General features: G+C 38.3%; 1 protein-coding gene across 2 annotated transcripts in view; it reads left to right on the plus strand.

Annotated features, from left to right (window-relative positions):
- Positions 1-22,106, plus strand: part of gna11b (guanine nucleotide binding protein (G protein), alpha 11b (Gq class)) — a 44,016-nt gene that overhangs the window by 18,365 nt on the left and 3,545 nt on the right. For both annotated transcript variants that reach the window (XM_048162222.1, XM_048162221.1), the window contains exons 2-5: positions 11,078-11,262; positions 14,678-14,832; positions 17,025-17,153; positions 20,798-20,927. In XM_048162222.1, the coding sequence (XP_048018179.1) occupies positions 11,116-11,262; positions 14,678-14,832; positions 17,025-17,153; positions 20,798-20,927 (561 nt within the window). In that variant the 5' untranslated portion in view covers positions 11,078-11,115. The remainder of the gene's footprint in view (positions 1-11,077; positions 11,263-14,677; positions 14,833-17,024; positions 17,154-20,797; positions 20,928-22,106) is intronic.

The following is a 22,106-nucleotide window of genomic DNA, read 5'->3' on the forward strand; positions in this document are numbered from 1 at the left end:
TTCAAGAAGAGGGCGGAGCTTCAAGTGCTCATGCTTCAGCATACCGACAACAACAAAACAGGACAATCTCACGCACTGAAAATGTCAGAAACTTCAATCAGTAGTGGTGTTCAGTTTAAACCGGAGTCAGACAATGATGCCTACAGAGCCAGAGAATTTATGCTGCATGGAGATAGAACAGGTATAGTTTAGTTTAGTTTAATTACAGTTATAACTTATGTTGTCATCTTGCTTTTATCCACTATTAGTACAAGCCTATTGTAGCGGACCCTGTTCGAATGATGGCCAAAACTTTACTGATGAGTTTTATGAAGTTTATTGTACTTCACACAAAAGATGAAACATCTGTTTTCACTATAAGAGCTGAATAAAACACAGTACAAGAAGTGCGCAATAAAGTCTTATCCATAAACTCTCTTGCATTATCATCAACATACACAGCGAATTACATAAAAACGTTCGTTACAACTAACAGTATACAAATCTATACAGACCTTATGCCTTTTTAGGGGGTGCTTACTAAACTGGTAAACTTTATATCTGTAAAACAACTCTGATGAACTGTAATAAAGCGTGTGCTCTCCCTTTCATTACTGCCGTAACAAGTATTGCTCCGGAGACTATGAGCTGGATCACGAACAGTTGGTACTGATCCATTCTTGAGTAACAACTTTTTAGCAAAACCTGTTTTGTATAGTTCCTTTGTATTGACCCTCGTTCACAAAACAGTGTGGTGCAAAATGATTCATGCAGACATAAACAAATGTATATGGGGGAGCATTCCCTTCAAAAATAAAACTAATCCACTGAATCTTCAGCGGCTCTGATGTCGAGTACATAAAGAATTTTATGTTCACTCATATATCAAACAACTAAACAGTTGCTTTCTTGTTGCTACGGCTGCTCCGGCCTGGAGAAAATGGTGGACAGTGTACAACTTGTTCAGGGCGGGTTCTATGTTGATACGGCAAAGTCTGTCAACAGTCGTGGGTGGGGCCTAGGCATTTTGTGACGTCACAGAAAGTAGAATCTGGGTAGGGTGATAGGGTGGTTGTGTACACACACTGCTAACACACATTTATTTTCACTCACCATGTAAAAGTCAATTTTGCATAATAGGTCCCCTTTAAGACAATTACAAGTCTCTTGTTTTGAAGATGGCGTGCTAGATAACATCTTGTTGACAAATCAGCATCCCATGTTTCTGAAGTTTTGGATTATGGGAATTTTTTGCTAAGAAGACATTTTAAGTGGTTTATTGGCTGAACAATTTTATTCATGTGACATTCAATATTGCAGCCGTATCACTTCTGTGTTTTAATGCATGTTTATGCATGAACTTGTGAGACTTATTGGCCTTTGGGAGAAAGTTCAGTGCTAGTGGAGTTTACGTAGTCAAATAAAATAACCAAGCACTTCCTTTTTGAATCATGTAAACCTCAATAGGTTTATCTCTACCACTCATGCAAATTCTGTGGTTGTCGTTTATCTGATTCGCTCACCTCAAACAGTTCACTGCGGTTTCAGCGCGCTGCAAATGGCCTACTGGTTAGATTTGCATGCTTTCCAGGAGCAGCCCTGCCACTTCCCCCTCAAAGTCTAGGCGTCTGCCGTGATTCAGACCTGTGCTGACCGTAGGGTCAGTATAACATATGGAGGAGGGAGCGCAGTGGAAGTAGGTGCAGATCAGATTCTGCTGAAAGCAGGAAATGCTTTATTAAAACAGAGCCGTATTTGCTGCTTGACCCCAGTGCTGCATTTTGGAGTGTTTTTGGACTAAATCTTTTTGTTTCTGTCTCTCCCCCTCTTCCCAGCATCATCTACTCGCTTGACTGCAGTGAGGTGATAAGATACAAGTGCTCTTGTTTTATACGTACGCTCAGGAATTGACGTTGTGGTTTGTAGCGGGGGGAGGGGGTTAGGCCTGTTTCTATGGCAACAACACAGTTTCTCGGCTCTGTCCGCCCACGTGGTGCTCGCCATGCGCGTGTTGGCCTCTTTCCCCCCCACATGGTTTCAGGCCGGTCTCTGAATGAGACTCCTGCAGGACTTGAGGGACAGTTGTAGCCTAGATTGGAGTGACTTTTCTGGCTCGCGCTCTCAACTGCTGCCAGCGTCTCTGGTGTTATACGGGCCACTCGTGCTGGGCTGTAGCCCGAGGTGCCGCTATATCCTACATCCCAAACTGCTCTCCTATTTCCACTGTTCTTGGAATAATTATTGAACCTGAAAATTAGCAAGTGGTTTTGGGATGCTGTTCAGCCCAGATCCAGATTCGGTTAGTTTTTACTTTGAATCTGAAATCGTGATCGACATAACTGACTATGTTACTGAATTAACTGTCCACAAACTAAAAATCATAAGAATAAACTCACAAATATAATATTTATATTGGATATATAAATTTGTACTCCATATGCACTACCATTTAAATGGTTTGGTGTCAGTAAGATATTTTTTTTATTGATTTTATTTTTTTTTGTATGCTCACAAAGGCTGCATTTATTTGATCAAAATTACAGTAAAAAAATTATATAGTGAAATATTATTGAAATTTAAAATTTTCTAGTTTTCTGTTTGAATATATGTTAAAATGTAATTTATTCTTGTGATTCTTGAGCAGATTTGCTGCTTAAGAAACATTTCTGATTATTTTCAGTGTTAAAAACAGTTGTGCTGCTTCATATTTTTGTGGAAACCATGATACATTTTTGTTCATGATTCTTTGATGAATAGAAAGTTAAAAAGAACAACATTAATTTGAAATAGAAAAGACTTTTTTGTCACTTTTATTCACTTGAATGCCTCTTAACTTCTTTGTTTAGAAGATTTTCATAAATCTGGCCCCAGGTTTTAGAAATTACTTAGGGAATTGAATGGCTGTTTATTGCCAAGTGTAATTCACCATTCACTGTCATTGCGGGTGAGAAAAATTTACAAAATTGATATTTTAGGTGAACTATTCCTTTAAAGAAATGCACAATATTTTGTGTAGGCCAACTGATAAGTCACATATGTGCTTCCATTGCCATTGTTTTTTTACTCTGCAATAGCTCTACTGTCCTTCCCCCCATGAAAAAAAGAAAAAACATATTCTTTTGCTCCCTAGTTCTCCTCTGACAGAGCCGGTGGTCCAGTCCTATGGTCCTGTATTCGATTTTGTAAGAGAACTGAAGCCGAAGTGTGACCGCAGGCCTGCACCGTACCGGCTGGAGACTATAATAGCTGCCCCCTTATTTCTAGATCGTTTCAAAAAATAGAATAAAGGAGCATTTGAGTTATGAATATGCCTAATACTGGATGAGGAGGAGGTCTGGGTGTTCAGAGGAGCTAAATGACTGATTTAAGAGGAGAGGCTGTCTGTCCTCATACACAAAGCAGAATGAAAGAGAGAGAGGACAGAGATAACAGCAGCCGGCTGGTGGAAGGGTGGAGTATATGTTGGGGGGTGTTGTAATCTTGTGACAGGGTCACGAGAAATAAATCAGACATTTTAAATTATTCTATTTCTTTTCCTCAGCTCGTCTGGGAAGGGATTGGAGGAGGATCCATGCGCTTCATGAATGAATGAATGTGTTTAGAGCTCAGTCGGAGGAAGCACCATATTTAATTTGATGTGAATGAAAACAGCGCTGTGAGGGACAGAAGTACAGGCCGTTCAGTGTGTTGTACTGGCCTAAGGTCATGTCTGAAGTCGTCACGCTTTAAGTCAGCGACTAGTCCTAACCGTGTCTGTCTGTCTATCATTGTATTGATCTGCCTATCATTCTGTATATCGTTGTATCGTTCTATTGTTGTATTGTTTTGCCTATCGTTGTCTGTCGTTCTGCCTATCGTTGTATTGCTTTGCCTATCGTTGTGTCTATCATTGTATCATTCTGCCTGTCGTTATATTGTATATCGTAATATCAGTATGACTGTCGTTCTGTCTGTCGTATCATTCTGTCTATCGTTGTGCCTATCGTATCAATTTATCATTGTGCCTATCGTATCATTTTATCGTTCTGCCTATCGTATCAATTTATCGTTCTGTCTGCCGTATCATTCTGTCTATCTTTATATCGTTCTGCCTATCGTTGTATTGTTCTGTCTTTGTATTGTTCTGCCTATCGTAGTCTATCGTTGTATCATTCTGCCTATCATTGTCTATCGTTGTATTTTTCTGTCTATCGTTGTATCATCCTGCCTATCGTTCTGTCTATCATTGTATCGTTCTGCCTATCGTTGTATTGTTCTGTTTTGGTATTGGTCTGCGTATCGTTGTCTATCGTTGTATCGTTCTGCCTACCATTCTGTCTATTGTTGTATCGTTCTGTCTATCGTTGTATCATCCTGCCTATCGTTCTGTTGACTGGGTAAACCCAGCCTGATCTGCCGGGCGAAATCAAATCTCAGTCTGGAAACCCATACATTCATTTCTGCTGCATCTGTTACACTTTTGCGGGGACCAATCACAGACTGGCTTATCCACCTTGCTCGCTATTGGCGGGTACAGAGCTCTTTCTATGGCTCTGGGCGGGTATAACACGATGACGTCTCTCGCACGACCGTCAATCCAATTCCTTTTAACCTCTCAACGATGCTAAATGACTTCTTTAGTTTAGCAAACAAAGCGCTCGACTGGGTGTAAATATCACTCACTTTCATGTTTTTTTGCACAACCTGCAAAAATCGCTCGATGCCATTGCTGCTTCTGCAAACCGCTGATCAATGCTACAAACCAATACAAACTAAGCCTGTCTGGAGTTTTCGCATCGCTCTGCAAAAGTACGTCACCCGGATCGTTGATCTGATTGGTTGAAGGACTATCCAATTGCGTGAATAATGCTCGTTGATCACGCCTCTTGTGCAGTAGAAAATACATACAGACTCTCCAGACCAATGTTCAATTTTAAATTGAGCTTGGTCTGGTGATAGCCAGACAAATCGTTCTGTCTACTGTTGTATCATTCTGCCTATCATTGTATAATTCTTCCTATCGTTCTGTCTATCATTGTATCGTGCTGCTTGTCATTGTATCGCCCTGCCTTTCATTCTGTCTATAATTGTATTGTTCTGCCTACCGTATCTATTTATTGTTCTGTCTATCGTTGTATCATCGTCTGTGTCTATTCCTCACAACCTTGTTTTTTCTGGCTTTTTTTTCTGAATACTGACAGACATTTTTTTCAAGCAGGTGGTCAACTGATTGACAAAAAAAAAGTGAAATGTGAAGTGCCAAAGTTCGCATTATACTGCATTATACTGACTGTAAGAGCTCATTCATGAGAGATCCAGCACTGAGAGATGCTGATGCGTGTAGTATTTCTCTGACGGAAACTGAATGCACTAAAACAAACAAAGGGAAGGCATTGTTACTATAGCAACCAAATGACTGGCACTTTGAACCTTGAATGCAGATTCTTTTTCCTTTAAAGCACTGCAAATATTTGTCATCAAACTTTCATTCACTTTGTGTAGTAATAGTTCATAGAGGTATAGAAGAGTTTGTGTAACAATGCCGGATGTGCGTCTTTTTAAAAGATTTTCCACCTCATTAAAAGCATTGTGAACATGAGTCTGTTTGGGTTAAAAGGTGTGTACAGAGTTTGGAACGGCCTTCAGTCTTTACCCACTGTATTGCTCAAATGGTGCTCTTTCATAGCTCTTGGAGAGCTCCGTTAGTAAATGTAACTTAATGAGAAATCAATATGGAAAGCAGCTTTGATTAGATATGTTTGAGTTCCTATTGAGATCTCGGACTTGATTGCAGACTTAGCAAATCTGAGCACAGTTTGAGACATTGTTTAGATCTCTTCTGAAACTCAGACGCATGTGAGATTACTCTGGAGAAACATCTCAGAAGCAGGAGACTTCAGTGAAAGTCTTAATCTCATCGTTGTCGCAGAGAATTAAGTTTGAATTTTCCTTTTTCTGTCCTTTACGTTTTTTTGGACAGAACTGGCACATTCAGAGATGAGAATGAGTCACATACTCATTTGATACAAGAGATCTATTAAACGTCAGACATTTGTAGGACATTTCCTGCTACCTGAAATGAATCATGGGTCATTAGAGCCTAATCTCATCTATCTCTTGCCCATATAGGCTTGCGTTTTGTTTTGATGAACATCCTATAAGCCAGGAGTCTCTTGGCATTAATGCATCCCTATATTTGGAAAATATGTTGTTGTTTTTTTGTGATTGGGAAAATCCCCATTTCACATGGTTTCAGCGTTCAGGATATTTCCTGGTTCTGTGAGCAACAAAACCATCTTTTCTGCTTTTGTGCAAAGATGCAATTAGAAGCATTGTGGCATGTTGCTCTGCTGAAGGATAAAACAATTAGACCTGATGCATGTTTTGCAGATTGCACATGAGTTTTAAATGATGCACGGATACTGTAATTTGATGCAGTTAGATTTGCATCTGTTTAGCATGGGAAGCAAATGCTGTTTGACCTGTTTGATGTGAAGCACATTGACTCTCCAGGGATCCAGCCCTGTCATAACATAATCAGCACTGACCCATTAAAAACCAGCTCTTCTTTTTGCTTTAGAAAAGCAGTGTAGACTTCTATGTTTTCTCTTTTGGTTTAACCTCGGGTGTTGCTACTTCAGTTGTCTAATGCATCACGTCTTAATGTGTTTCCATTTTGGACCTGCTACACAATCAGTGTGTTTAATGGTGATCTCCATTAGCATGAATCCACAGAGAGAAAAGAGAAAAATAACATTCTTTGTGCTTCTTCTAAAAGATCAATAAGCCTTATTTCTATAGTTTTTTATTTGGTACTTGTAATATCTGCAGAGAGTTGATTAAATTCGACCTGTATGTTTGTGAAGTGCAGATTAACTGCACAATAAAGTTTGCTTTTATTAAATAACCTTTTTGTATTGTAACTACCTATTTGAGTTTTTTAAATATGCATTTGTAGAATTGTTATTTGGCTGCATTTACATTTTGACACATGGGTAAGTCTATGATTTTTAAAATTTTAAGATTTTAAGACTTTAAACAGTTGACAAATATTAGACAAATAGTCTGTGTGTCAATGACACCATTTAATTAAAATCAAAATATCTTTATTATAATATAATTAAATCATTTATATTATTTAAATAAATTATAATATATCATTATTATATTATATCATTTATTTAAATAATTTTAATGCTATTAATTAATTTTAATGTATATTGGGTAGTGGTGCAATGGATCACAAAACTCACGGTTCGGATCATATTACAGTTTTTGAGTCACAGATCGGATCATTTTTCAGATCAGTAAAAATAAATATATAAATAAATTGGGGTGGGTAGCAAATATAACATTGCTTTACATTTATTACTTACAACCAATGTTCCCTCTAATTTTTTTTCTCGCTGAGCAAAACTTTTCTATGTTGAGCGCACATTTTGGCCACCTGAGCAAAAACATTCTTTATATCAGACCTGTACAATGAACGTAAACACACACACACGACAAAAAAAAAAAAATGGTTTTATCATGCAACTGTAACTTTTAACTTTAATGTGCTATTTCTATTTTATTTGACCCTTGATATAACTTAGTGATATATTAAATCATATTTTTGAAAACAAGCAGTTCAGTCACTAAATTAAGCACATTTTAGGTTACTTGAGATTTTTCACATTGCTTTGTTAACTGTACCAGTCTTTACCAAGAAATTCTATTAAAAAAAAATTATTTAAAAATCTCCTGCAGGACAGTTAAATTCTTTATAATAATATAATATGAGCAGTTACACTGATGGATTGGGACAACCATAATGTGTTTTTGTACACATTATGGTATGGTTTTGTAAATTATTAGCAACAGACAGTGTTAAACCATCAAAATTACATGTTTATTGCTTATGAATTTCCCAGATTTTCTATACCAGGAGGTTTCAAGATTTTTAGTGGCAAGGAGCCCTAAACAATCCCCTTGTTAGATCAATTTTTTTATTAGGCTTACATTGTCATATAATATAATAAAATATATTATAATCTTGAAGGATTTAAACTGATATACAGTATTATTTCAGCTTAAATGCTTCAATTTGTTTTAATATATTATAATACGAAAACTGAAGCATTTAAACAGATCTGATAGCTAAATATTTTTAAGAAAAGTGTACATGTAAACTCTTTCATAGTTATCTAAACATCCCTGAAACCCACACCACCACACACAATAATCTATTTAAACTGATGTATATCACTTATGTAGTTTGAGTTTGCACGCTACACCTGTGGTGGGAGTGTAGGCCTAATTGTAAATGTCTCATTGTTTTTTGAACATTCTGTGCCAATCATCCGTTATTTCCACCACTTTTCATTAAAACATGACGTTTTATTTCACATTTCTTTTCTTAGTTTCGCGTTGCCTCTCGTATTGAGGTATTTAGTCCTCAGACATGACAGTATTCTTACCGTGACTAATTTGGCTCAGGACAGCGCCCGCTCTCATGCGCTCACATCGTTCTCTTTCTATGAAACCTCTAAACCGGTTCTAACTCTATAGCGACAATAACTCTATAGCGGTTGACCAGAGCACTGCACTTATTTCTCATTAAAACTACAATCGAATGGATTTCCCCCGATTTCTGTCCTCTGCGCGGCAATTATTCTTTCTGCGCGGCCGCGGCATCAGAAGTGCGCAGCCGCGCACGCGCGCAGCTTAGAGGGAACATTGCTTACAACTTTAAGTACTTTGACAGCACAGCAAAAACCACTAGCCTAACTAATAAAGTTTTAATTTTCAAATTGTATTAAAGACAAGTAAACAGTCAGTAATAAAGAACAAATACAAGTTACAAATAAAGTATAGTCTGACAGTAGTATTCAAATACAGAAAATTAATCATTAAATGTAAAAAAAAAAAAAAACACTACAGTGTTCACTGTATAAATTAAATATAATCTTTGTTAAAGCTGTATTTTGTTGTTTGATTAACATTAATGACTTAGAAAGCATTTATAGGCTGCTGTCACTTTAAGACTAAATGCACCGATCTAATATAATGATACACATCCGATTTCTTTCTCAACTGTTTACATTCAATTAAGACATAATCGACTGTGTTTACGAGAATACTTGCTGAGACTGTTATTTTGACAAATTTGTGTGTACAAGTCCATTTAAGCACAAGGAGTTGTGAAATAGGAATCAATTCGGTGTTTGCATGCTATCTGAAACATGCCTCTCTGTGTGCGCATGTGCGCCTGTGTACAGAGATAACTGTGTGTGCGTACCAAATTAAGTTCTCTTTTGCCTCTTCTTGTACTTGAATGTGTAAATTGGCAAGACAAAACACATGCAAATTATAAACTTTCACTCTTTGATGGTTAATCTTTGCAATTAATCCGCAAATTACATGTGTGCCGAACCGTGGGGCCTGGTCCATACGGATCACGGATCAACTACGATCCATTGCACACCTAATTTTGGGGTTGACTGTTTGTTGAAGTTGTCAACAAAAGTGTCAGGAAAAATCTGGTAGATTTTGTGCTGCAAGTAGAGTTAGAATCGATCGCCCACAGCAGCTTTAACTGCAGCACCACATTTACATTCCTCAGAGCCTCAACATTTTTCCAAAAACTGAGTAGGATTTGGCTTTATTTGTGCAGATATGCTCGTGCCCCTTCGTTGATCGGTTCACTTCCTGCAGTCACAGAGGGGATGAAGGACTTTTCTCATTCTGAAAAAGCGGCCTTCTTTTGAAACCCTCATTCAGCTGAAGCGAGAAGCAAAACAGGAGTGTTATGTAATGAGAGAGGGAAGGAGAAAGAGCTTTTAATTGTGTGTAAACGTTGTGAAAAAAAATTGTGTGTATCTTTTTTTTTTTCCATGATAAAGAACCTTTTGCTGATGCTGAATTGAAAGGTTCCATGGATGTTAAAGGTTCTTAATGGAACCATAGATGCCAATAAATAACCTTTTATTTTTAAGCGTGAACATAGGTAGTCAATTTATAATAAAAATTGACTCTTTATAGACCTTATGTAGCCCCGCCCCTTTTCAGCGTTGCGCTCGTTGTCTTTTGACTTCCGGTTTGTATTTCCACAGCGATATTACATTTATGAATGAACTGCTCGTTTTAAAATCTTCCCGACCTACTGACATTTGTTAAGACATCTGCTTTAAACATAACAATGCTCATGATAACTTTCATTAACTCTACAACAAGTAAATCCACTTAACCAACTAGTTATTCTTTGACAGCGATGCCATAGAAATGTACCGAGCTACCGCAAAACGGAAGTTCAAAGACAATTTTATAAAGATGGCGGCGCGCTTGTTTCTCTGGTAAATAAGGTCTATACATGTTCCAAGTCTTATTATGCATGTTTAATTAATGCATGCTATTTTAAAGGACTTCCTTCCTTTAAAAGAAGGCATGCCCCTTTTTTTCTCATTGAATACCCTGTTTCATTTGGAAATGTTGCAGAATTAAAACATGAGTGTCATTTCATGTTAACTTTAATATCTGTCTAAGTATCAGGGTCTATGTGTGTGGGCGATTTCACATATGTGACACATCATACCAACCCTTTTGAAGTTCAGACTGTACACTGAGCTTCACAGACAGTCAACATTTCTTTAGATTAAAACACTTTGCATTAATGAAACCCAGTGGTTCCCAAACTTTTTTGTTAGTCAATCCCCTTAGATGTAAAATACTGAGATTTTAAGTTAATATTTCAATAATTTAACACTTTCATATATTCTAATGTTGGTTAATGGTGAAATTACATGCAGGTAGGCAGATAAATATTTATATATATATATATATATATATATATATATATATATATATATACAAGTATAGAAATTAAAGGGCAAAACAAAATGTGTTTTTTTTTCTAAAAAATGGACCCTGATATTTATACATATTTGCTCTCATTGACTCTTTTCTCTCAATTGATCTATTTGTGTTATTGTTATTTAAATAAATTCTAAGTGTCCTGATTTGCTGCCACATTGTGACCAAACCATCTGAACAGATGATCATAAATGAAGGATGCCGTACCTGTGTTCTTGATCTAGTCTTTCAACGTAAACCTGACCTCTGACCCTTCTCTCTGCTCTAGGCACAGGTGAGAGCGGCAAGAGTACGTTCATTAAACAGATGCGTATCATCCATGGCACCGGATACACAGACGAGGACAAACGTGGCTTCACCAAGCTGGTGTACCAGAACATCTTCACCTCCATGCAGTCCATGATCCGTGCCACTGAGACCCTGAAAATCGGCTACAAGTATGAGCAGAACAAGGTAAGAATAGTTTAAGTTGAGTTTTTCAGTTGTGATAAGCAGACGGTTTGCATTTGAGGGTTAGTCTAATGAAAACATCTAGGTCACTTTTTTGCATTAAGAAGTTGAAGCCTTTTTTGCATTATATTCTTGATTATAATTTCTTGTTTCTTTCTTTTGATTTTGAAGTTTGTAACAATTTTCACAGCGTTTTTCTATTTTGGCTAAAAAAAATACCATTATGAAATAAATGTTTTTGTCTAATACACATTGGCCACAATTGATGGCACCCTTTTATTATATACTTTTAGCTTGGCTAGTCTTCTCCTATAATGCCTGATGAGGTTGGAGAACATCTGACAAGAGATCAGACACCATTACTTCATTCACAATGTCTTCAGATTCCCAGGTCCATGTTGATAGACTCTCCTTTTCAGTTCCCTTTCGAATGGGAACTCGCACAGCCTCCGGAATGTTCGACGTCTGAAGTACATGTAAAAACACGACAATAACATTGGCCGGCAACAGCCCATGACGCCACTACTGGTGTGACCAGAGTACAAATAGGGCGCCTGTAGTACACGTCATCCTCTTTCTTGTCTTCAGGATCCGTTTGTTTATGTACGTGTAAAGACGATCACTCAGCCAAGCGTTTCAGGAAGTATGTGTCTGCATATCAGAGATGACACTTGGGGACACACAAACCTGTGTGTTATGTGTATGGGTAAGGAGCTCGCATGTTCAGCTCTCTGGAGAACTGAATTTGTGCTTTGTGATGTATTCGTGAGACTGACTGACAGAGACAGATAAGAAGCTTTTACTTCTTTGCAGGGTCCTCCAGTACCTGGGATGAGCTCTTTTGATCTTGAGAACCTGACAGGGAGTGGTTTTTCGCCCCAGTTTGCAAACCTTTCTTTGTCATAAGGCACCTTTGGGAGTGTCTGGACTTTTGAGATCCTACGAAGACATTTGTTTCTGAGTGCTCGCAGCTAGCACTTAGCTGGCTCTCCTTGGTGGCAGTGTTTTCATGGTTGAGCATAAGTGGAACCCTTAATAGTAGGATCCCTAACTCCCTTTGAGAGAGCTCGGTTTGTTGCTGGAGTCTCAGTTGAGCATTTATAATGGCGCAGCTAGCATTTTTACCTAGCCCCCTTATACTTTCTTGTGCTCTGCTGACAAAGGAAGGCTCTGAGCTCTTCTGGTCTCTGAGCTCCAGCAGGAAGTGGCCTGTTCGCCTTGGGTGAACCTCTCCTGTTTTACATCACCTCTACAACAGGAGCCTAGAGATCAAATCTTATTACAGGTTTTTCAATGGTTGTAGCTGGCCTTAGCTGGTAGCTCCCATTGGTCAGTTAGGTTGAGCATGGAGTAGAACCTTCCTGGTTAGGGTAAGGTCCTTCGCTCCCTAATGAGCTCGTTTTGACTTCAGCATCATTCTGCTATAGACAGTGTCACCGAATGGTATGGCTCTCTGTGAGGCCTCCGCTTGGATAGAAGTATCGAGTTGTCAGGCTCTTTTGTGAGCCTCCTTGGTAAGCAGTCCTTAGCGTAGAACGTTGTTAGGCTTCCTCTTGCTATAGAGGGTTGTTACGCTGAAGCCTCTGAGAGCTCCGTGGAGGCAGTGGACTGGGTTGTCGGCTCTTTTTGAGCCTCCCTGGTTAACTTCAAGGTGGGCGTTGCTAGGTCTCCTCTTGCATTAGAGAGTCGTCCCGCTGAGGCCTCTGCCCCGGGGCTCTGCCTGGATTGCAGTATCTTCGTACTGCAACCTCCTTGGTAAGCAGTCCTTGGTGTAGAACGTAGTTAGGCCTCCTCTCACTTTAGAGAATCATCTTGCTGAGACCTCCGTTCATAGAGCTCAGTCACGGTGGCTACACAGGGTCATATGGCTCACTGTGAGCCTCCTTGGGGGAACCACGTTTCATGTAGGGAAGCGTTGTTAGGTTTCCTCTCGATTTAGAGTTGTCATGCTGAGACCTCCACTCCCCAGAGCTCCAGATGACATAAGATGACATGTCCAAGTGGTATGGCTCTCTTTGAGCCTCCTTGGCGAGGTGGTCTTTTAGCATAGAGCGTAGTTAGGTTGGGACTGGGTTGTAGGCTCTTTTCGAGCCTCACTGGTTAACTGTCTTCAAGGTTTGCGTTGTTATGTCTCCTCTCGCTTAAGAGAGTTATCTTGCTGAGACCTCCACCCCCAGAGTTCCGCCTGGATACCAATATTGAGTTGTCGGGCTCCTTTCGAGGCAGAAGTGTGGTGAAGGGATGGTGATGGGAGGATGACGACAATCCCGTGGTGGCAATGGTGGAGAATGTCCTCTGGCACAAACCCAGAGCTGGGGATCGACCGACTGAATGCAGTGGATGGCCCACAGATACGTGGTGGAAGTTGTGTGATGACTGACCAAGGGGGAGCAGGTAGGATGAGGGAACCCGGTGGAGCCGAAGGTGGGAGGAGCCAAGGTGGAGCTGACAGGTCGACAGGCCAAGATGGAGCAAAGAGGTCGAAGGCGGGAGGCGGAGCCACAGGATCCTCTAGCACAGGTGCTGCAGGTGGATGCACGACCTGTGATGACATCATGACAGATAATCCCCGGAGATAGCACAGGGATGTGGACATCTGGAGCTGGAGGACGGACTGATCTTCACGATGCCAAACAACATGACAGAAAAACGGTAAGAATAGTACAGTTCATGCAGGTTAATGAGAAGAGGAGCTCATGGCCCATAATGTCATTGGTACTGTCTGAAAAAAGCGATGATGAAGGTACCGGGTGGGATAGGGCGGGAGTTGATACTTCCTCGTTGAAGTTTATCAGCCAGTCCTCATCGTCCGTAGTTACTTCTCCCTCATCCGCTGATGTCGTGGGCTCACACCCCTGGTCAGACTCATGTTGGAGCACCACTTCCGGGGTGAGGGTCGGCTCTGTCCTCTTTCTCTTGGGGTCTGGCCGACGTGTCGCGGCAGGTGGTAGCTCTCTGTCTGCTAGGGGCTCACACGAGTACTCCGCGGTCGATGGAGGTGATTTGGGTTCTGGGTCTGACTGTGTTCTGGACCAGGAACAACTTTTAGAACAACACAAACGAGATGTAAATAAATGAAAGTGGCAAGCAGGAAAACTGAACAAAGGAAACAGGAAACTAATGAAAGCATACTAAATGTCCCAAAGACACAAACATAATGAACATAATGGTGACAACATTATTACAAAGTGTGTTAAGAAACTGTCATGAACGTGTGCACTTATTTAATTAATATTGTGTTATCTGCAATTACAGTTTTTAAAAAATATACTTTCAAGGTTTGAAGTACACTACAAGTGCACATTCAGTATAATTAAGTGCACTTCTTTTTCACAAGCAATGTCAGCTGCCCTATTGCAGTGCTGTAGATTATCAATATTTTCTTTTGTCTTAACTGTTCATCTACTCTGGACTGCAGGCAAACGCTATGCTGGTAAAGGAGGTGGACATTGAGAAGGTGAATTCATTTGACCAGCCCTACATTAATGCCATAAAGATGCTGTGGTCAGATCCAGGCATTCAAGAGGCCTATGACAGGCGGCGAGAGTACCAGCTGTCAGACTCCACGAAATAGTGAGTATATCTGTCATCATCTCTGTATTGAATACAATATGATTATTCATAATCATGTTTGTTTAAACCTTGTCTAATCCCCTAACAATTGAATAGATGTATATCATATTGTATCAGTAATTTAAAGTTAACATGAAGTCAGAATTCACCCTATTTACTTTCTTAACACGTTCCTAGTCATACTGTAAATGATCCATTGGTGCATGATATTTAATTGAGAAACATTTGTTTGTATGGAATTCTGTCATCATTCAGCTCATACACTCTGTCTAAACTCTAATGTGAGGAACAGACTGGAATATATAAATCTTTAATTACTGATAATCTTGAACTGATCACTGAGTATCAGTCTGATTCATTAGCGGGTCATTCAGACTGATTTTGTGAACTGAATCAACTGATTCTTTGGAAAGATCTGATTTAAAAAGTCAGTTTGAAGTATCATACACCGTTATTTCTCATGAACTCTGATGAATGAGAATGATTTTCAGTGACTAACTCGCACTAAAGCGATCACGTGACTTCAGAAGATTTACGATACAGCATGCGAGTCACATAGATTACTTTTATGGTGCATATGTGTCCTGTTTAGAGCTTGAAAGCCTGTGTTCCTATTCATTGTAATTGCTTGGAAAAATGACCAATACAATTTCGAAAAAATTCTCCTCAGTTGTTCCATGAAAGAAAGAAAGAAACAACAGGAGAATAAGTAATTGCCATTTTTGGGTAAACTATTTCTTTAATTCTAGCCAATATCCAAGGGGGAAAAAATCAATTTCTGCTTAAAAGTAACACATTTTCCAGCATGTGCAACACACACAAATCAATTAATCTCTCAAAGAACATGTTTTAGTGTTTCATGGCCCTTTTTCTGAATGGTTTTGTGTCCGTGTCTCTCTGATGAGCTAATTGAACAGTTTGGCGGCAGTCAGTCTTGTCCTATTTCTTTTACTGGCCCAATAAAATATGGAGGCAGTGCGTATTTTACCACATTAATACACACAGATGTATGAAGCCTGGAGTCAGTTCAAGAATCATTGGCATCATGTGAATCACACCCCCTGCTGGTTTGTTGGGATAATACAGGTCACAGTAGAAATATCTGGGTGACAGCATTAACTTCAACAGATTACAGACTTGTTCTACAAAAGCATTTTTGATTATTGATTTGATAGTTTCTACAGTTTATTTCTTCAGTTCCGTATATTTAATCTATAATAGTATAATTATTTCTAAAACAAGTGCATTGCAGTTTAATTGGTAAAACAGGATGCATATGACCTCATCTAATTTAAAGTATTTATTTACAAGATGATATCATTTTGCCAGCATTTGCTGAATTAAACATGCCACATAATGAGGTCATGTGACAACATCGTAGCAGCCTGCTGTTTGTTTATTGTTGCATATTGTTTTACATGCTATGCAATCTATTCATACTGCATACATCACAGTATAATATTTTGAAAAAAGTATTATGTCAAACAAAAAAGAATAATGCAGTAATACAAATTATTACACAGCAGATCACTTAAATTTAGTGTATGATATTGGAGTTATTTTGACATTTAACTGCATAATAATTGTAGTTACCTTAAGACTGTTTTTACAGTTATAATTTATTGTATTATTTTCATTTATATATATATATATATATATATATAAAATACATCTGATCCATATCTCCATAGCAGATTCTAAGTGATCCATGGCGTTCCATTTAAACCCATAGGGTTCCGCCAGTAGTGGGCACTCATTCAAGCAATGACGTACACCCGAGTGAACAAGACGGATAATTTAGTCTTCCAAAAGGGCGTTCTTATAACTAAAATCATTCCCAGTTCCTGCATTGCAAACACGCCAAAAAGCAGGTACTTCCGGCAGTAGTTATAGGAACTATGAAAATGTTGCAAGTCAATGAAGAGATTTCACTCATACTATTCTTCAGGAATATTAGACCATATGCAATGTGCATTCTGAAAAAAAGAGAAGTCTACCTTAGTTTGGCCAGACACAAAAAATCTTCCCTATTTAGCCGTTGTGTCCTTTAGGTTGTCTCACAAGACAACATAATAAGCATCCTCTAAGATCTGCTGACTGGGGACGTCTGGAAAAATCCTTTACCAAACCACCCTCTTGTGATATAAAGGGGTTAATGATGTTTTTATCTCTCTCTCCTTCTCTTTCTGTAGCTATCTATCTGATCTGGATCGTATCGCCGAGTCCTCCTACCTTCCCACCCAGCAGGATGTTCTGAGGGTTCGAATCCCGACCACAGGGATTATTGAATACCCGTTTGACCTTCAAAGCATCATTTTCAGGTAGAGGACACAGGGCAATTATTCATCAGCTTTCATTTGAAATTTAGGAAATGATTTTTTTTTTTTTTTTGTCACACTGAATGTAGGTTAGCATTGAGAATACATCCACGCTGGAGAGTTATTAATATTTTCCTGAGCTGAAGATGACTTTCTAGTGTGACCTACAAAGATCAAGTCACACCCCACATCAGTCAAAGTTGTCTTGGTTGTATTTTTCTAGTGATTTCTACAATTTTCCAGTTTTCACTTGAGAGAGAAGCACTGTCATGGGCTAAAGCACAAATTTAAATGAGTATTAAAAAGTTTGTTTTTAAAGGAAGTCTCTTATGCTCACCAAGCATGTGTTTAGTTGATCAAAAATTCAGTAATATTCTGAAATAATATTTCAATTGAAAATATCTGTTTTCTATTTGAATATATTATAAAATGTAATTTATTCCTGTGATGCAAAGCTGAATTTTCAGCATTATTACTCCAGTCTTCAGTGTCACATGATCCTTCAGAAATTTGATTTGCTGTTCAAGAAACATTATCAATGTGGAAAACTGTTGTGCTGCATAATATTGCATAATAATTGATGAATACTGCATAATAATTGATCGATTTAATGCATCCTTGCTAAATTAAAGTATTAATTTCTTTAATAAAAAGCATTCGAACGGTAGTGCATGCATGGGCGTAGCAACATCTTGCTTTTTGAAAGATGACCATTAAATTTTCAAGTGGTTTATTTTTCATGGCCACAGTGTGTATTGCCAGTTAAAAGGACTTTAAGCAGAAGCCACTGGCATCCGGTCGCTGTGGTTAAACAAATGCACAAGTGGTAAATTGTAATCCTACCATGGTTAGCACTTACCAACTTCCGCAAATCTAATTTCTAGATGTTTGAAACTTTGTATTGTAGCACACTTTGGATAAAAGCATCTGCTAAATGAATAAATGTGAATGTAAATCAGTGAGGGCCAACATCATATAATGTACTTAATATTCATGACCCAAGGGTGTGGTCTATGTAGAACAAAACTAGCTCAATAAAACTAAAGTTTAATAAAAATGAGAGTTTGCAAAGGATTTTGTGAACTAAAATTTGAACAAGAACTCCATCAAAGTACAATACACTTTTAAAAATGATGTGCATTTTCAGACCTACAGATTCATAGTTTTTGCAACAGCGTTTTATGCACAAAATTGGTTTGAGTTAATGGAAAGTTTTCGTATCCAGTGCGGCGACATATTTAAAGGGTTAGTTTACCCCAAAAAATAAAATTTCTGTCATTAATTACTCACCCTCATGTCGTTCCAAACCTGCAAGACCTTCGTTCAGCTTCAGAACACAAATTAAGATCGCCCATAGAAAGAAACGAAATTACCAATACTTTTTGCATGCAAAAACAAAACAAAAATAACAAATTTATTCAACTATTTCCTCTCTACCCTGTCATTCTCCTACACAATTTACATTGAAGACACATTGCAGAGCTTCCGTGTTCTACCTCAGAACGCTGACTCTGTATTGGCCGGATCCTGTGTCAGCATCACACGCAGAGTCGGCGTTTGGGCGTAAACATGGAAGTGCTGCACTACGTCAGCTGCGTATGTAACGCTTCTCATCCGACTGCACGTGAATCACAGGCGGACACAGAGAACTGCGTTTCATGCGATGTTTACTGTAACACAACAAGGAGAAACATATATCCTTTTTCGACAGTGGGCATTTACACTCATGCATCACCTCTCAGCATCGGATAAACTTCTCTGCTGGGGGTGGGGGCGTGGTTTCACAAATAAGACAAATGACCCACTAATGTCGCCACAAGGGGTCTCCAAACAATTAATAAATGAACAAAAACACAGAAATTTTGGTGAAAGTCATAACATTTTACAGCAACATTATTAACCCTGTTACACGTAGGAGACCGACAGGGTAGATAAGAATTTGTTGAATAAAGTGATTATTTTTGTTTTGTTTTTGCGCACAAAAAGTATTCTTGTCGCTTCATAACATTAAGTCTTTACTACTTCTTTACTACTACTTTATAACGATGTCTTTACTACTTCTCTATACCTTGAATGTGGTCATTTTGTTGGCTTTCTATGAGAGATAAAAAAAACCCTCAGATTTCATCAAAAATATATTAATTTGTGTTCCGAAGATGAAAGAAGGTCTTACGGGTTTGGAACAACATGAGGGTGAGTAATTAATGACTGAAATTTCATTTTTGGGTGAACTAACCCTTTAAAATCTGTCATGCTTATGAAAAGACGCTGATGAGATTCACAGCATGTTTTTGAATCGTTCCTATGTGCGTGATTTGAAAATTCATCAAAACACACAAGAGATTATTTCTGCCCTTTCTGCCATATTGACTCCATAAATGATTACCATCAGCTCTGTGGTTGTTAATCTCTGTAAAACTGTCTTAAACCCACATGCACCTCGTGTCGAGCTTCCCGGAAGAGAAAAAACGAGTTTGCACGGCCATCTCTCAATCTCTTTACATCTCGCTCTCTCTCTTGCTCTCTGTCTGTCCTCCTGCCAAAGTTCGCAAAGTGCGGAGTGAATGTGGAGACTCGTCCTACATTAAAGAGCGTGTGTATGTTCAGAAGTAGGTCACCGAGCCCCTGGCTGAAGGAAATGAGGACGCTTCTATCTGAAGGAGCTTTATTTTGGGCAGCCAATCCTAGAGGGCTTCATTTATCAAAGGCCCCTCTGTGAACTGCTGGCTCAGGACTGGAGCTCTGACTCCACTAGGGGCGCTGCGTAAACCCCAAAATCAGTCCTGGATAAACAGCGCCATTCTGGCTGCACACATTTACCATGTTTCTGAAATCTAGGGCTATGGGTATGTTCAGAATAGCATGCTAGCGTACTAATATTACTTTGATTGATTGTGCATTATGCATATACATGATATTTATCTTTATTGACCCATTAGGCGATTGGACTGACAAATGTTCACATAAAAATATTTTTATTTGCAAGATGATTCTTGGACTTACTGGATTTAACATGCAACATTATAAGGGTCAAGTGACAATGTAGCATACTACTGTTTGAATGTATTTGTTATTGCATAATACTTTCTTGTTCAATTTTTTTTTTTAGTAGTATACATTATATATTGCATGGTATGTATAAGGTATTTTGTTGCTTCCATGCATACTGCATACTATTAATACGATGTATGCAGTATATGCATGCATATACTGTATACGGCCTACTTTTTTTTTTTAGAGTATATGAAACTGAAAAGGTGTGCATTATGCAATGATAAACTAACAATACTCTGCTATGCTGTTGTCACAATGCCTCACTATGTTGTAAATTCAGTACATCCAGCTCTCATCTCAGTAATAAATACACTTATTTTGCTTTTTTAGTCCAAACATTAACATTTAATCCAAAAATTAAGTTAAGGAGGAGATAAGGAAGGTAAAATGTTCGATTATTGCATTGCATTATGGGATAAAATACTTCATGCACCGTGTTCTAGTTGTGTACTGTGCATTTTAGCATGCTGACAAAGGTCCTTCCATGCATACAGAAGATTTGCATACTGTGCACAGTATAATCATGAATTATTAATGCATATAATGTCTGTAACCAATCAATAATGCAAACGCTCGCTCTCTTTGTCTTTCAGGATGGTTGATGTGGGGGGTCAGAGGTCAGAGCGCAGGAAGTGGATCCACTGTTTTGAGAATGTGACGTCCATCATGTTCCTGGTGGCTCTGAGCGAGTACGATCAGGTTCTGGTGGAATCGGACAATGAGGTGAGCAACTCTCAAACCACCACAGTGCTTTATTTTACTGTAGAAATGTTTACCTTTACCTTTTCTTATGGCAACTGTGTGGTTTTTAGTATTTTTTCTGGTAGCAATTTGACAATGCAGCCAACTACAGTTTCAAATATTTATTATTTCATACTGTCTACTATTTCACACACTGTTTTTATGCAAGGAAAGACCAGTTTATTTATATAGTACATTTCATACACAATAGTAATTCATAAAATAATAAAACAAAAATTAAAGATGCATAAGAAATAAAAATATCAGTAAAAAGTGAGAAAAAAATTATTAAATTTAAAGTAAATTTATTAAAAATCGAATTAAAATGTATTAAAACAAATTTTTATGAATAGTAAACACTAGAGTATATACTGTGCAGTAAGCAGCATATATATATTATCACTGGCGGCAGAAACCTCGTATGTCCAAAACAACTACTTTTCAGGAAATGGAGAAAAAAAAAAATAAAATAAAAAATTTAAAGGTGACCTATAATGCCCCTTTTACAAGATGTAATATAAGTTCCTGGTGTCTTTTATGTTTAATTTATGTAGTTGCTGTGGAGTTGATTCAACTCATCGACTAGCATGTGACGTCATATTAATCTTTTGTGCAAATCCAGCGTTGAATTGACCCTCGTTTGTGAAGCAGTCCGGCGTAAAATGACGGCATGACAGCAACACTCTACTACAACAACTCTTCCTCTTCTCTAAAGCAGCCCATCATGGCCTCACCCCCTTTGTTGTGTGTTCTCGGGGGCGGGGTTTATGTAAATTTTGGGGTTTGTGATGTCACTAACCTGGGAAGAAGCTTGTTGTAGTCCCTACCAGCCGTTTGTTGTAGTCCTTAAAAAGCAATTTCTGTAAAAGAAAATATCTCCCTTTGCATTGAACTTTGAAAGTCGTAACTTTGCAGATGTTGTTTATGCTCAATCAGCAACATTACACACTAACTAAAGTTAAAAAAGTGAAATCATAATCAACCACCCATTTAAAGAAATTTTTGTCATGTTCATGTCACGTTTCATCATCAGTGTCATTTATGTTGTCAAAGTTGATATTGTGGCTTTAAATGTGGTCAGACACTTGTCATTATATTATTAACATTTTACCAAAATCAAGCTCAAATGGGGTTTTTGATGAGCAAATTTAGTTTTTATTC

This window comes from Megalobrama amblycephala, linkage group LG17 (assembly GCF_018812025.1).
Source record: "Megalobrama amblycephala isolate DHTTF-2021 linkage group LG17, ASM1881202v1, whole genome shotgun sequence".
Taxonomy (NCBI): domain Eukaryota; kingdom Metazoa; phylum Chordata; class Actinopteri; order Cypriniformes; family Xenocyprididae; genus Megalobrama; species Megalobrama amblycephala.